Here is a 14,476-nt window from a genome sequence, read left to right on the forward strand (position 1 = left end):
GCCATTCTTTTTGCATTTACCTTTCCTCTTTCCCTTGCTCTCCATCTACCAGATGTCTCGTGCCCGAGTACTGGTGCAAAAGCTCGTCCTGGAGATCCACCAGGGTCCTCAGCAAAGCCTTGAGGGCTTTGTGATCTGTGGAACAAAATGGAAATGGCATTTAATGTTTCCCAAAGAGTCACTACCAGAAAAGCTTCAAAGACAGGGGATTTTTTAGGGGGTGGGGGTGGAGAGAGAGAATAATCGAGGACCTTGCAGGCAGCAGGTGGGGCAGCAGTTTTGACACGTCCACCCCCCCATGTGACTTCTCCAGTGGCAGCAGGAAGACCACGCTATTTGCCATTGCACTTTTAAGTTCGTCGTCCGGGAAGAAAACGAACAAACAAACAATGGGAATAAATTTGCACATCTTTGCACTCTGGCCGCAAAGAGTTTTCTGCAGAATCCAGAACAGTGAAAGTGGTGAAGAATTAAGACTGGGTGCCCCAGAGAGGAAAGAAATCCTGGTTAATGCTTCACGGAGCAAAACCAAACAAGAACAGTGCACTGTTCAAGGAGAAATAAACAGAGAGATTTTGCCTTTCAGGGGCCTGCCTTTTTGAGAGAAGAGTTAGGTGCAACTAAACCTGCCTCAACTAGACACCCAAGCAGAGCATGTGTTACCTCCACAAAGATCATGCCACTCTGGGTAGTTGCTAAGCAACACCTCTGCCCCTCCCATCCGTCTTGGGAGAACAGAATTAACTCTTAAGTTGCAAACGAAATGATCCCTTCTGTTGAACTCCCAACAAAGGGAAGGTGAGAAAGAGTCCTAGGAAAGGGGTGCGGAACTGAAGGGCCTTCACCTTCTGCTGAACTACAACTCCCATCATTCCTGGCCACTGGAGGATGATGGGAACTGGAGTTCGACTACACCTGCGAGGGCCACCGGTTCCCCACCACTGCTCTTAGGGGGAGGAAGCGGGAATGTAGGAAGATCCCTTAAACCAGCTCAGACTACCTGCCCATCTAGTCCAGGGTTTCCCAAACTTGGGTCTCCAGTGGTTTTTTTGGACTACAACTCCCATCATGCCTAGCTAGCAGGACCAGTGGTCAGAGATTATGGGAATTGTAGTCCAACAACAGCTGGAGACTCAACCTTGGGAAACACTGATCTAGTCCAATACTGCCTACTCTGACCAGCAGCAGCTCTCCAGGGCTTCAGGGAAAGGCAGGTGTATCCTATCACCTCCTGCAGGAGCCTTTTAAGCCTGAGGTGCCGGGGGCTTAGCTTGGAGCCCTCTGCATGCAAAGGGGGCAATCGGCCACTAAGGTACAGCTTCTCTCAACTTACTTTAATGCAGGGTTGAGGAACTTCAGACTTTGGAGGGTGGAACCAACCTGGCCCTGAAGTCTCCTCGATTCGGCCCTGGGGATCCTGCTAAGGTCGCATCCCTCACTGTCCTGGCTTCAAACCCTCCTCTGGTGATTTTACCTGGCTGGGAAAAGCACCCTTGAACTGAGATAGACTACCTCTTGCTTGGCTAGATGGAGATTGTTGCATGTCTGGCCATTATCATTATTTTATATCCCACTGTTCTTCTTTCCAAAGGAGCCCAGGGTGGCAAAAGCATAACTAAAACTAGATCACGAGAAACCCTGTAAAAGCTGTTTAAATGGATGAACGAAGTCTCGTAACCGATGATTTCAGGGTTGCCAGAAACATGGATCTCTCAGCCATCCTAAGGCTGGGTGAACCAGAATGCCTTTTGAGTTCCACTGAAAAGTCAATAATGAGAGAGAGAGAGATGCGTGTCGCAGGGGAGGGCATTCTACAAGCAGGTGGAACCACCACCAAGAAGGCTCTGCTGTGGGTCAGCGCCAACACAGTGGTGGTGGACACCAACAAGGCCACACCTGCCAATCACAATCTTGATGATCCCATGACGGAATGCACATCTTGGGGTAAAAAGGGCACCCCGTGCCTGCCTTAAGGGTCAAGTAGGGACACATATCCCCTAACATTACATAAATATTTGTGTGCAGGGGTGGAAATAGACTGGCTGTTTGGTTTTTCTTAATGCTTAAAATCATGGGTAGGCAAACTAAGGCCCGGGGGCCGGATCAGACCCAATCGCCTGCTCAATCCGGCCCATGGACGGTCCAGGAATCAGCCTGTTTTTACATGAGTAGGATTATTTTAATCTCTGGGTTATTTGTGGGGCCTGCCTGGTGTTTTTACATGAGCAGAATGTGTGCTTTTATTTAAAATGCATCTCTGGATTATTTGTGCAGCATAGGAATTCGTTCATTATTATTTTTTCAAAATTTAGTCCGGCCCCCCAAGAGGTCTGAGGGACAGTGGACCGGCCCCCTGCTGAAAAAGTCCGCTGACCCCTGCTTAAAATCTACAAGGCTGCTTGTAAGCCCGTATTTTTGGACTGGGGAGAGGGAGGAAAGCGCCTCTTTGCTCAGCCACCCAGCCAACCCCTACCTTCAGCTTGCCATCTTGTTAAAAAATGGGGGTGGGCCCCCAAACCCATTTACAGCAAATGGGGGCTTACGCGGCGGCGAGGGAGGAAGCACAAAAGGAGCCATCGTATCACCCAGTGTGACAAGTGGCAGGCAGGCAAGAGAACAAAGCGAAGATAAGGTGGGGAATTATTTTCACCATCAAGCACATTACACATGTTTATTCCTGAATGGCGAGGAGCGCCGCAAGATATATGACGGCGGGGAGAGAGGAGAGGAGCGGCGGCCGCCCGGGGAGGGGGGGTGGAAAGGGGGTCACATCCGCTGCAGCTGACAGTCAACATATGCAAAAGAGACGGCAACAGAGGTTATTATATTTGGGTCTGAGAGACACTGCCTGAAAAGGCTCAGAGAGAAAGAGAGAGAGGGAACAGAGGTGCAAAAGAAATACAGGTTGGGGAGAAATCCGCCATCCCATACAAACTGTTTGCTTGGATAAATTAATTTTTTTAAAGCAAAACTGAAATAAATAACTGTTACAGATAGGTAGCCGTGTTGGTCTGCCATAGTCAAAACAAAAAAAATTCCTTCCAGTAGCACCTTAAAGACCAACTAAGTCAGTTCTTGGTATGAGCTTTCGTGTGCATGCACACTTGTGTGTACCTGAAGAAGTGTGCATGCACACGAAAGCTCATACCAAGAACTGACTTAGTTGGTCTTTAAGGTGCTACTGGAAGGAATTTTTTTTGTTATAAATAACTGTGTGTGTCCCGTGCACCCTGCAAGGTGGGGTTTCCCTGTAAGAAAATGAATACAACAAGCATCCCTTCACACACCCCAAAAAAGAAGTAAACGAGGCCATAACTTTAATTCTGCTTACCTGAGAATAAGTTCTGTTGAAGAGGGCTTACCTCTGGAGCAGGTATCCTACATTTAAAGCACATTTACCACCCCCACCCACCAACTCACCCAGAATCCTGGCAATTGTGGTTCATTAAGGGTGATGGGAATTGTATCCATGGCTCCCATGATTCTTTGAAGAGGAATTGTGAGTTTTAAATGTGTGTTGGGTGTGCTTTCAATGAGTGGATCTGTCCCTGGTGAGGTTTGCGTTGTGAATGGGAAAATGCTCCCATGTAAAACTTTCTGACTTAACTCTTGAGTAAGCAAGCACAAGACCGTGCTATAAGCAACTGACAAAAGGGGGGGGGGTCAAATCATTTAGCCCCAGTTTAGGTTACTAAGAATAATAACAATAACACATTTAAATAGCTTTGAAGTCTCTATTTGGTCACTTACTTGCTGTGGGGTTGTGTCCAATGTTTGTACAACTCAGAAGAGACCCATTGAAATGTATGGACATGACTATACCTAGATGCACAGGGATGTATTAAACTAAATTCTACTCAATGCTGACCCATTGGAATTAATGGACCTATGATAGACATGTGCATTAATTTCAGTGAGTCTACTCTGAGCTTGACTAAGATTGGATAGAATCTATGGGTAGTGGTCAAAAAGAGTCCTACTCAGAGTAGACCCAATGAAGTTAAATCGACATGACTTACCTTGGTTCATTTCAGCGGGTCAACCCTGAGAAAGACATAGCTGAATATAACTATAATTTTTAATCTGTAGTTTTATTTTATAACACATATTAACTGCTGATTATATTTCAAAGAGGGTGAGGCCAACTTGTTTTTAACTTTCTGACCTACAATCAACAATTTTACTGTTAACTGCTATATATTTTGGAAAGTTGTTTGTGTGCTATGAATTTGGACACCTCTTAAAACATTATAACCAGATTGCGCATGATGGGTCCTGAGATCAAATAGCAGGCTTTCACCTATGTTTAGATACAGCAAGAAGACAGCTGACGCAAGCATTCCAAACAGTGATGATTTGAACCACAGATCTCAAAACTTCACTGACTTTTTGCTTCCCTTAATTCCTAAGCAATGCATCCATAACTATCAGAACCAGTGGACAGAGATGATGGGAATTGTAGTCCCAAAACATCTGGAGGGCCAGTGTTTGCCTATGCCTGATATACAAAATATACTGCACGCATTCACACACACGGCAGCCCTCAAGATGCAACCCTCCGAATGCAACCCTAACCCACCCTGTCAACAGGGATTTTGCTAAAGTTAAATGCTAGACAAGATGGGCCTTTAGCCTGACAAAGCAGGCTCTTATGTTCTTAACCCCTGGCATCTCCAAGCAGGGCTGGGTATGTCAATGGTTTGAAATCCTCGAGAGCCACAGCCAATCGGAATGCTGGCCTGGATGGACCAATGGCCTAACTCAATATAAGGCAGCTTCCTACGTGCCTATTTAATTCAACCCTTCTTCATTCAGAGCCATGAGGACTTGAATCTATTTTTTGGCGAAGATGGCAGAGCACAACCTGTTTTGCACTCAAAAGGTCCCAGGTTCAATCCCTGCCATCTCCAGGTGGGGCTGAGTGTGTCTGAAACCCTGCAGAGCTGCTGCCAGTCAGTGCAGACAACACAAAGCTAGATGGACCAATGGCCAGAAGTTTCCTTCAGCCGCTGCTGGGTTGGTGATAATTCAACACCTTAGCAAAGGGAAGGGCCTGGATGTCGTTCGACTCCAGGCTCCCATCAGCCCCAGCCAGCATGGCCGGGGATGATGGGAGTTGTAGTCTAGAGGGCACCAACGCCTTCCCCCATCCACGCTTATGTGCTCAGCTGCTCGGTGTACACGCACACAGCTGCAAAATATTGCAGGCACAGAATTATTACAAATATACAGACCAACATGAATATATATATTCTCTACTCCTGAAACCCCCCGCCCCAACTCAAGACAAGTTATTACGGCGAAACCAAGGGTGTACGTCACTTTTCCCTGTCCAGTTTGGACATTTAGGATTAAGAGGGACTGCTCTCGTTCCTTTTCACAGACAGCTCTGAGACCGGAGTTAAACCGTAGGTCAAACGCAACGCTCGATACGTTGGCCCAAGAACAATACTTCTCATTCAAACCCATAAGCTAGGACCGCCCCCCCCCTGGTTCCCGCACCGTCTCCCCGCCTGCCCCCCCCTCCCCAGCCTACCCCAGGCGCTAGGCTAGTCATCCCCAGCAATTAATCCCCCAAGAAACACGTTTGATTAAATCTTTTCAAGCAAATCCTTTGCTTTGCTTTTGTTAGTTCACTTCTTGTCAACATCTATTAAAATATGCCTTTAATTCTCCCACAATCTTAAAAAACACTGATTCCACTGTCTTCAACTTTAATCAACTGTATGGCTGGCATTTTTCATTTCATAATAATGCACTGGTTGGAATTCAAGAGGCAGGCTCAACATCAATCATTCCGCAAGAATTTTTCCACTGCAATAAATATGCAAATGAGCAAAAGCCAGTCAGTCGTATTTCAGGCCCGACTTGCTAGTGTTTTAAAAAAAGGGGGGGGGAAGAGAGAGACACAAATTTATTAATTGCCGTTGGCCAGCGGAATCCTATTACTTTGGGCATTGATTACAAAGCTGTGTGAGTGATTATCGTGCAACTCGCGGGCTATCCAGGCATGAGGAAAAATTATTAAAGCAAGGGAGAGATTATCAACTCAGAATAACAATAAGCTTTAACATTTTAAGGCCTCTAACTTTGGCAACAAAGAAGTTACGCCACCGCTCCGTTGCGTCACCATACCCTAAAGTTGGGCAGTGGCCTGTAGGAGAGTCAGCGCTGTCCTCCCAGCCGCCATTATCCGCCAGATTTAGCGCAGAAAGGTTGGCATTTGAAGCATGGCTGTTCACAGAGGAAGCGGGGGGGACGGAGACGGACATGTGTGTGTGGTGTTCCTCCTTCCCTCCCCCTCTGGATGAACCATAATCCCCATATTCCATTTAAAAACAAGATTTAAGTTTCTAGTATATTTATAGAACCTATAGCGATTAAAGAGGCAAAGTGTAGCAGGCATGATTATTCTAACTTTTTGTGAGAAATTAGCGTGCTCTCAACCTTTGCCCCCACTCCCTGACGACCCAGGAAAATTCCTGCAAACATTTTTTGGGGTGCGGGTTATCAGGCTAAGGCTGTGGCTGAAGCACCTGCTCTGCATGCAGGTCCCAGCTTCAATCTCCAGGCAGGGCTGGCAGGGAGACTCCTGCCCAAAACACCGGAGAGCTGCTGCCAGTCAGTGTAGGCAATGCTAAGTTAGATGGGCCATTGGTCTGACTCATTGTAAGACAACTTCCTGTGTTTTCCAGGTTGGATTCAAGGTGCTTGCGTTCATGTTTTATTTTTTTTTAAAATATTTTATTAGGTTTTTAATAAACAAATTTCCACTTTCAAATACATACTTCCATGAATCCAATGGACTCCCCCCATCTCCCGAGCACTGCATTCCCTGTGTAACCAAAACCTCAGCAATTTGTTAACTTGTTTTATACATAACAATATATCTTCCATTTTATCGTGTTATCTGATATAAACATTTCAATACAATTGCATTAGTTTTTAATTTCCACACAATAAAAATATTTCGTTACCTCACTTCTGTCTTATAGTGTCTTATTTATCAATTCAGAAATTTGCCGATACTGAAGCTATACCTTCCTAGAAAGGAGCATTTTTTAACATTCATACAACTTATAATGCTTTTTCAAATAGTCCTTAAAATTTTTCCAAACTTCCTCCGTTTCTTCTTCTCCCGAGTCTCGAATTCTGCCAGTCATTTCAGCCAACTCCATATAGTCCATCAGCTGCGTCTGCCATTCTTCCAATGTGGGTAGATTTTGTGTCTTCCAGTGCTTTGCCAACAGAATCCTCGCTGCTGTAGTAGCGTACATAAAGAAAGTTCTATCTTTCTTGACCATCCTCTGGTCTACCATGCCCAGAAGGAAGGCCTCCGGTTTCTTAGGTAAGGTGAATCTCAGCACCTTTTTTAGTTCATTATGTATCATTTCCCAGAAGGCCTTCACTTTCGGGCAGGTCCACCAGAGGTGTAAAAATGTCCCTTCCTCTTCCTTACATTTCCAACATTTATTATCGGACAGGTGATATATCTTTACAAGCTTGACTGGGGTCATGTACCACCGGTATATCATTTTCATAATGTTTTCCTTCAAGGCAGTACATGCCGTGAATTTCATTCCGGTGTTCCATAACCTTTCCCAGTCTTCAAACATAATGTTATGCCCCAAGTCCTGTGCCCACTTTATCATAGAGGATTTGACAATCTCATCCTGTGTGTTCCATTTAAGCAGCAAGTTATACATTCTCGAAATTAGCTTAGATTTTGGCTCAAGCAACTCTGTTTCTAGTTTCGATTTTTCCTCCTGAAAACCCACTTTTTTGTCTGCTTTAAAAACTTCCTGGATTTGAGCATAATGCAACCAATCTCGCACCTTGTTTTTTAACTTTTCCATACTCTGTAACCTCCATTTATCTCCAATTTTTTCAATTATTTCCCAATATTTAGGCCAATGGGCCTCCATATTGAGTCTTTTACGTGCTTTGGCCTCCATCGGTGAGAGCCACCTCGGAGTTTTACTCTCCAATAAGTCTTTATATTTTGACCAGACCATGAAAATTGCCCTTCTGACAATATGGTTTTTGAACAATTTATGAACTTTAACCTTGTCATACCACAAATATGCATGCCACCCAAAAGCATTATCAAATCCCTCCAGGTCAAGGACATCGGTGTTCTCCAATAGGATCCAATCCTTCAACCAGCAGAGGGCTGCAGCTTCGTAATATAACCTCAAGTCCGGCAGGGCAAACCCCCCTCTTTCTTTCGCATCTGTTAGTATTTTAAACTTTATTCGGGGCTTTTTGCCCTGCCAGACAAATTTAGATAAATCCCTCTGCCATTTTCCAAAACATTCCACCTTGTCCACGATCTGGAGGGACTGAAACAAAAATAGCATTTTCGGCAATACATTCATCTTTATAGCAGCTATTCTGCCCAGCAAGGAAAGTTTTAATCTTGACCATGTTTCCAGATCTCTTTTTATCTCTGACCAACATTTCTCATAGTTGTCCTTAAATAAATTCAAATTTTTGGAGGTCAAGTGCACCCCTAGGTACTTTACTTTTTTAACCACATTTAGTTCTGTTTCTTTTCTGAACTCCTCTATTTCAGTAATTGTCAAGTTTTTTGCTAAAACTTTAGTTTTTTGTTTATTCAGCTTGAATCCCGCCACCCGACCAAAATCAGAAATTAATTCTAACGCTCTTTTAGTACTAGAGGCTGGCTCCTGTAATGTTAATACCAAGTCGTCTGCGAAAGCTTTCAGTTTATATTGTTTCTCTCCGACCACAATTCCCTGTGTCAACCGGTCATTTCTAATCATGTTCAATAGCACCTCCAGGACTGAAATAAACAACAGAGGAGATAGAGGGCACCCCTGTCGTGTCCCTTTTTCAATTTTGAACTCCTCTGTCACCACGTTGTTTACTATCAATTTAGCTTTTTGTTCTGAATAAATTGCTTCTATTCCATTTTCAAACCCCCGCCCTACTCCCATCCTTTCCAAATTTTTCTTCATAAACAGCCAAGAAATGTTGTCAAAGGCCTTCTCCGCATCAATAAAAATCAACACCGCTCTTGTGTTTGAATTAATCTGTAAAAACTCCAAAATGTCAATGATGTTTCTTGTGTTGTCAAATAAGTGCCTACCAGGGAGAAAGCCTGCTTGGTCCTTATGAATCACTTCATTTAAGACTTTCTTAAACCTACTTGCCAAAATGTCTGCAAAAATTTTGTAATCCACATTTAGGAGTGAGATAGGACGGTAGTTTTTAAGTTGAGTTTTTTCAGATTCTAGTTTTGGGATCAACGTGATGAAGGCTTCTTTCCACGTTTCCGGTGCCTTCCTCCCCTCCATAATCTGGTTGCAAACTTCCAGCAATGGTTGTGTCAATGAGTCCTTCAGTACCTTATAATATTTGGAAGTAAGCCCATCAGGTCCCGGAGATTTGCCCAGTTGGAGGTTCTGAATGGCGCATTCAATTTCTTGGGTTGTAATATTACAGTTCAGGGTTGCTCTCATTTCCTGGGGTATTTTTTGTAATCCATTAGTTATAACAAATTGGTCCACCTCTGAGCTTTTTTGTGGCCTTTGAGAATAGAGTTCTTTGAAATATCTCTGAAAGGACCTTCTAATTTCATCGGGTTTCTGAACCATTCTCCCTTCAATCTCTAGATTTGTAACTGTGTTAAGTTTTTGTCTCTTTTTCAGCTGCCAGGCTAACAATTTTCCACATTTGTTTGCAAATTCAAAGGATCTTTGTTTCATTTGTTTGATTTTCCATTCCACCTCTTGATTTATCAGTTTCGAATATTGTGCCTGGAAAAACTTCACTTCTCTCAATACTTCCTTTGATTTAGGCCTGGATCTCAGTTTTCTCTCTCCTTCTCTTATTTTCTCCAAGATCTTCTCCTTCTTTTCATTCCAGAGTCTTTTTTTAATCGTATTCTGTTGTATTAGAAACCCTCTTATCACTGCTTTGCTTGCGTCCCAGATTATTCTTTTTTCCACATTTGTCTTTAAGTTTATTTCGAAATAGTCCTTTAAAACTTTTTGGGCCTTCTTAACAATCTCCTGATCTCTTAACAAGGCGTCATTCATTCTCCATCTGAACGATCCGGTTGTATTTAGTCTCAATTCCATTCTCAAGGCGTTGTGGTCGGAGCAGGTTTTTGGGCAGATTTCCACTTTTCTGGTCTTAGGTGCCAGCCCTCTAGTTATCCATATTTGGTCGATTCGCGTCCATGTCATATGGGCCTCAGAAAAGAAAGTTCCTTCTTTCCCTAGAGGGTTCTTGATCCTCCATATGTCGATCAAATCCAAATTGTCAGTCATTTCAAAAAAGGTTTTTGGAAGTCTGCCATCTTTCGTTATATTAGCACTTTGTGACTTATCCATATTCACTGAGGCGACACCGTTCATATCTCCCAACATGATAATGTTGTTATAGTCCAAATAGTCCAGCATAATCTCGTGCAGCTTCTTAAAAAATTCCGATTTTCCATCATTTGGGGCGTAGATTCCTAGAATTAAAAACTTTTCTCCTTGTGTCTGGATTTCAATTGCCAAAATTCTGCCCTGTTCGTCTTTAAATACAAATTTTGGGGACAAGTTCTCCTTTGCATAAATCACCACTCCTCTTTTCTTAACTTTATCCGATGAAATAAATTCTTGGCCTAACCTTTTATTGATTAGCACTTTTCTATGGAGTCTTGTCACATGTGTTTCTTGCAGGCAAATAATGTCCAATTGTTCTTTTTTCAAAATATGAAATACTTTTCTGCGTTTTTCTGGAGAATTCCCGCCATTTATATTCCAACTAAGAAGCTGTAGAGACATCCCGGTCTACTTCTTGGGTATCACAGTTGGGTATCTAATTTGTCGTCCTTTTCCGGAAGCTGTGGTGCCGGGCCGCCTCCAGATGGTATGAATCCTGGTGGTAATCCCGGTGGTGGAGGCCAAGAATCTACGGCTCTCTTTTGGAGGTCCTCCTCGTTGTCGTGTAGGAACTTCTGGTGGTCTTCTGGTGTTTTAATTCTTACCTTCTTTCCTTTATAGGTGAATGACAGACCTTGAGGAAATTCCCACCTATAAGGGATTGCGTTGTATCTTAACAATTTGGCCAAGTCTGTGTATGTGGCTCTAAGATCCAGCAAATATTTAGGAATGTCTCTATAAATTTCTGCCCTTTTGCCTTCGACTTCCAGGGATTTTTTAAAGTGTTGGCCTAATATCTTGTCTCTTTCCTCTCTTGTTCTCAAACAAACCAAACAGTCTCTGGACTTATCTTTCTTAACCGATCTTCCCAGTCTGAAGGCCGTCACAATCTTGAAATCTTTATCTTCTTCAACCCCCCAAAATTTAGAAAACAGCTCCGTCAAGAATTTCTCTAGGTTACCCTGTTCCAACTCTGGGACAGCCCTCAGCCTAAGATTACATTCCTTACTTTTCAGTTCCACCATTGACAGGTAGGCTTGCTGTTCCCCTACCTGTCTTTTCAGAGGTCTTACTTCCCCTTTGATCTCTTCCACCTTCTTGCACGCTTGCTCAGCTTTTTGATTGGCTTCCGCAGCTAATTTGTAGTTCTCCGCCGTAGCTCCTTGCAGTTTCTCAATAGCCTGAGTGTGCTGCGAAACCTGATCTGTTAACTTGCTGATAGTAGATGTAGCTCTATCAATTTTAGATGACTGATCGTCCACCTTCTTATTCAAAAGTGCCAATTGTTCCAAAATTTGTTTCAAGACTGGATCAGTTCCTCCAGCTGCCATTTCTTCTGTAGCAGGCGTTTCAACTTCCTCCTCCTGCGCCGTCAATACAGTTGGCACCGAGGATCTACGATGATGGATCAAAGTTGTTTGGACAAGCTGCCCAGCTCTCTTATCTTTTTTCTTTTCTTTAGCTTCCTCAGCTAAAGCTTCCTTAGCTTTAGCTGCTCTTGTTTTCGCTGGGCCACTCATTCCCCAGCTGCTGTTCAAGGTCAAATAGTCTTTCAATCCATGAGAAAGGCAAGTCCAGAGTATAAACAATTAAACCACAAAAAATCCCAATAAGATACAGTTCCCAGACCACTATGCCTCCGCAAATCCACTAGGGGGGGTTTTCAAAGGAAAGAAAGTTTCTTTTCCACCATCAAAGCTCCTATTTCAACTGAAATCCCCAAGTTCAGAAAGGAGGATTTCAGAAAGTTCTGTTTCAAATTAGTGCCACAAGGTAACGGAGAGGTTTCGATGACAGTATTAAAGCGATAGTGTATCCATCAATGCAACAGTTTATGTTAAGAGAAAAGTTTCAGCAGCCTGACAGTACTCATTTGCAACACTGGCAGTCCAATAACTCGGTTATCCCCTTCAATTCCACATCTCTTCACAATAGGAGGAAGATTCTCTAGCACACTGAACCAAAACATTTATTTCTTCACTCTTTTTCGATTTCTAGAAACACAGTCTATTAATGCCCCTTCTTACTTCTTTCAAAATCTCTTTTTGACGCTTCAGCCCGCATCGGGTTCTTTGCTTTGCTCCGATTAGCAGGACCGGAAGGCGGACTTCCTGTTACTCGCCTCCCGTTTTCAGCCGAAATAGACAAATTTAAGTTAATCCTTAATCAGTTCTTTGGTACCCCTTACTCACGGGTAGATTGCAGCCAATCTCGATGTTTTTCAAGAAGAAAGGTCGGCGCTCATCAGCAACAGCAGCGCGGCTTCACTTCCGCGAAAAGAGCGATGAACTCACAGCGCCGCTCCCCCGTTCACGATCCGGAGCCTCTTACGAGGTCCCTTCCTCGCTTCTGGGGGGGCTTCTGGCACCCGCCGAGTCCCACGGCCACAGGCTCGCTCTGCCTGCGGTTTATCTGAATGGGTCTCCGCTTCGCCGTAGCGGAGGACCCTTTTTCGCGGAGCCCCTCTTCACTGAGTAAAGAGGACCGCCATTGCCGTTTTGCGCCGCCTCCGGAAGTCCCTTGCGTTCATGTTTTAAAGCAGGCACCCCCAAACTCAGCCCTCCACATGTTTTGGGACTACAACTCCCATCATCCCTAGCTAACAGGACCAGTGGTCAGGGATGGTGGGAATTGTAGTCCCAAAACAGATGGAGGGCCGAGTTTGGGGGTGCCTGCTTTAAAGTTTTGAAAGGCAAGGGGCCTAAATATTTGCAGGAATGCCTTCTTTCCTATCAACCTTCCTGTGTTTTAAGGTCATCAGGTAAGACCCTTGTTGTGGTTCGTATGTGGGATGAAGCACATGGCTTGGGGAAGGGTCTTTTCAACAGCAGCTGCTCTCGCACGTGGAACTCCCTCCCTACTAAGTTGCACCTGGCTCCATCTCTTTATATAGTTTGAGGTAGGCAGCTAAGACGCAACCTTTTTCAGCAGCTGTTTGAAGGAAGAGAGGCCTGATTTAGAGAAATATTAGCGGCTGCTGCCATCAGTTAATTCAGCCATTGTTGCTGTGAATGATCTCATGGGACAGAAGCGGTCGGGCAGTCCTTAAGGCCTGAGTCCTTCAGGGCTTTGTATATCAATATAAGTACTTGTACAAGGGCAGGTAGCTTAGCAGATGTTTCAGTAGAGGCGTCACCTGCCCCTCAGTGCTCAAGCGCTAAGCTAGCTCTCGCTTGTGAACCGGGCCCAAGGGCAGCCCCACACACAGCGCACTGCAGTAATCTAGTCCTGAGATTTCATTAAAAATATTTCTTCAGAGCAAAAACCCTCCCAGGGCATGCATAATATCTGAAAGACGGCTTCCTTCGCTACAGACCTTCTCAGGTGTGAGAGGAGCAGAAGGTAACCTCTTGGTGGTTCCTCCACCCTCAGATGCTTGGGGAGGGCAGGAGAAGGCATTGCTGTGGCACCCCTAATCTCCCTCCCCACAGAGATGCATCTGGTAGCTTCATAGTATAGCTTTTTTGAATGCTGAAGACGCATCTCTTTACCCCTGGCTTCCGACACTCGAGGTGCTGGGAAGCCCAGCCAGATGGGCAGGGTATAAATAATAAATTATTAGTATTATATTATTATTATAAGACCCATTTTATTTTGGTGATTTTAAGCTGTTATTAATACTGTGTTTTAATGTTGCAACTCGCCCTGCAACCTTAGGGTGAAGGGTGGGTAATACAGTGGTACCTCGGTTCTCAAAATGTCTCCGTTGACAAATGTTTCAGAACCCGAACGCCAAAAACCTGAGGTAAATGCTTCCGTTTTTGAACGCGCCTTGGAAGTCGAACGGCTTCCGCTGCGTGTTTTTTCAATTTTCTCAACTGCATTTGCAGCCAGCCCTTTGTGCCTCGGTTTTCAAACGTTTCAGAACTCGGACGGTCTTCCATAAGATATTATGTTACGAGAACCGAGGTGCCACTGTAAATAATAATAAACAAAACTTTTTAAAATGAAAGCTAAGAGGCTATTCCCAATTGCCAATTTTCTGCAAGTGCCTATTAAAAAAATTGACAGATTCCTCAAGAAGTCCATTTTATGTTTATTAAAAAGGAGGCCCCACCCTCCAATGTCTTGCTGTT

The 14,476-nt window shown here is 44.1% G+C and overlaps 1 protein-coding gene across 1 annotated transcript in view; it reads right to left on the reverse strand.

Moving 5' to 3' along the window:
• The window catches only part of AATF (apoptosis antagonizing transcription factor), a 69,134-nt gene that overhangs the window by 34,711 nt on the left and 19,947 nt on the right, over nucleotides 1-14,476 (reverse strand). The window contains exon 5 of the mRNA XM_081890433.1: nucleotides 21-135. Coding sequence (XP_081746559.1) covers nucleotides 21-135 — 115 coding nt within the window. The remainder of the gene's footprint in view (nucleotides 1-20; nucleotides 136-14,476) is intronic.

This window comes from Podarcis melisellensis (assembly GCF_964234715.1).
Source record: "Podarcis melisellensis genome assembly, chromosome: 15".
Lineage (NCBI taxonomy): Eukaryota > Metazoa > Chordata > Lepidosauria > Squamata > Lacertidae > Podarcis > Podarcis melisellensis.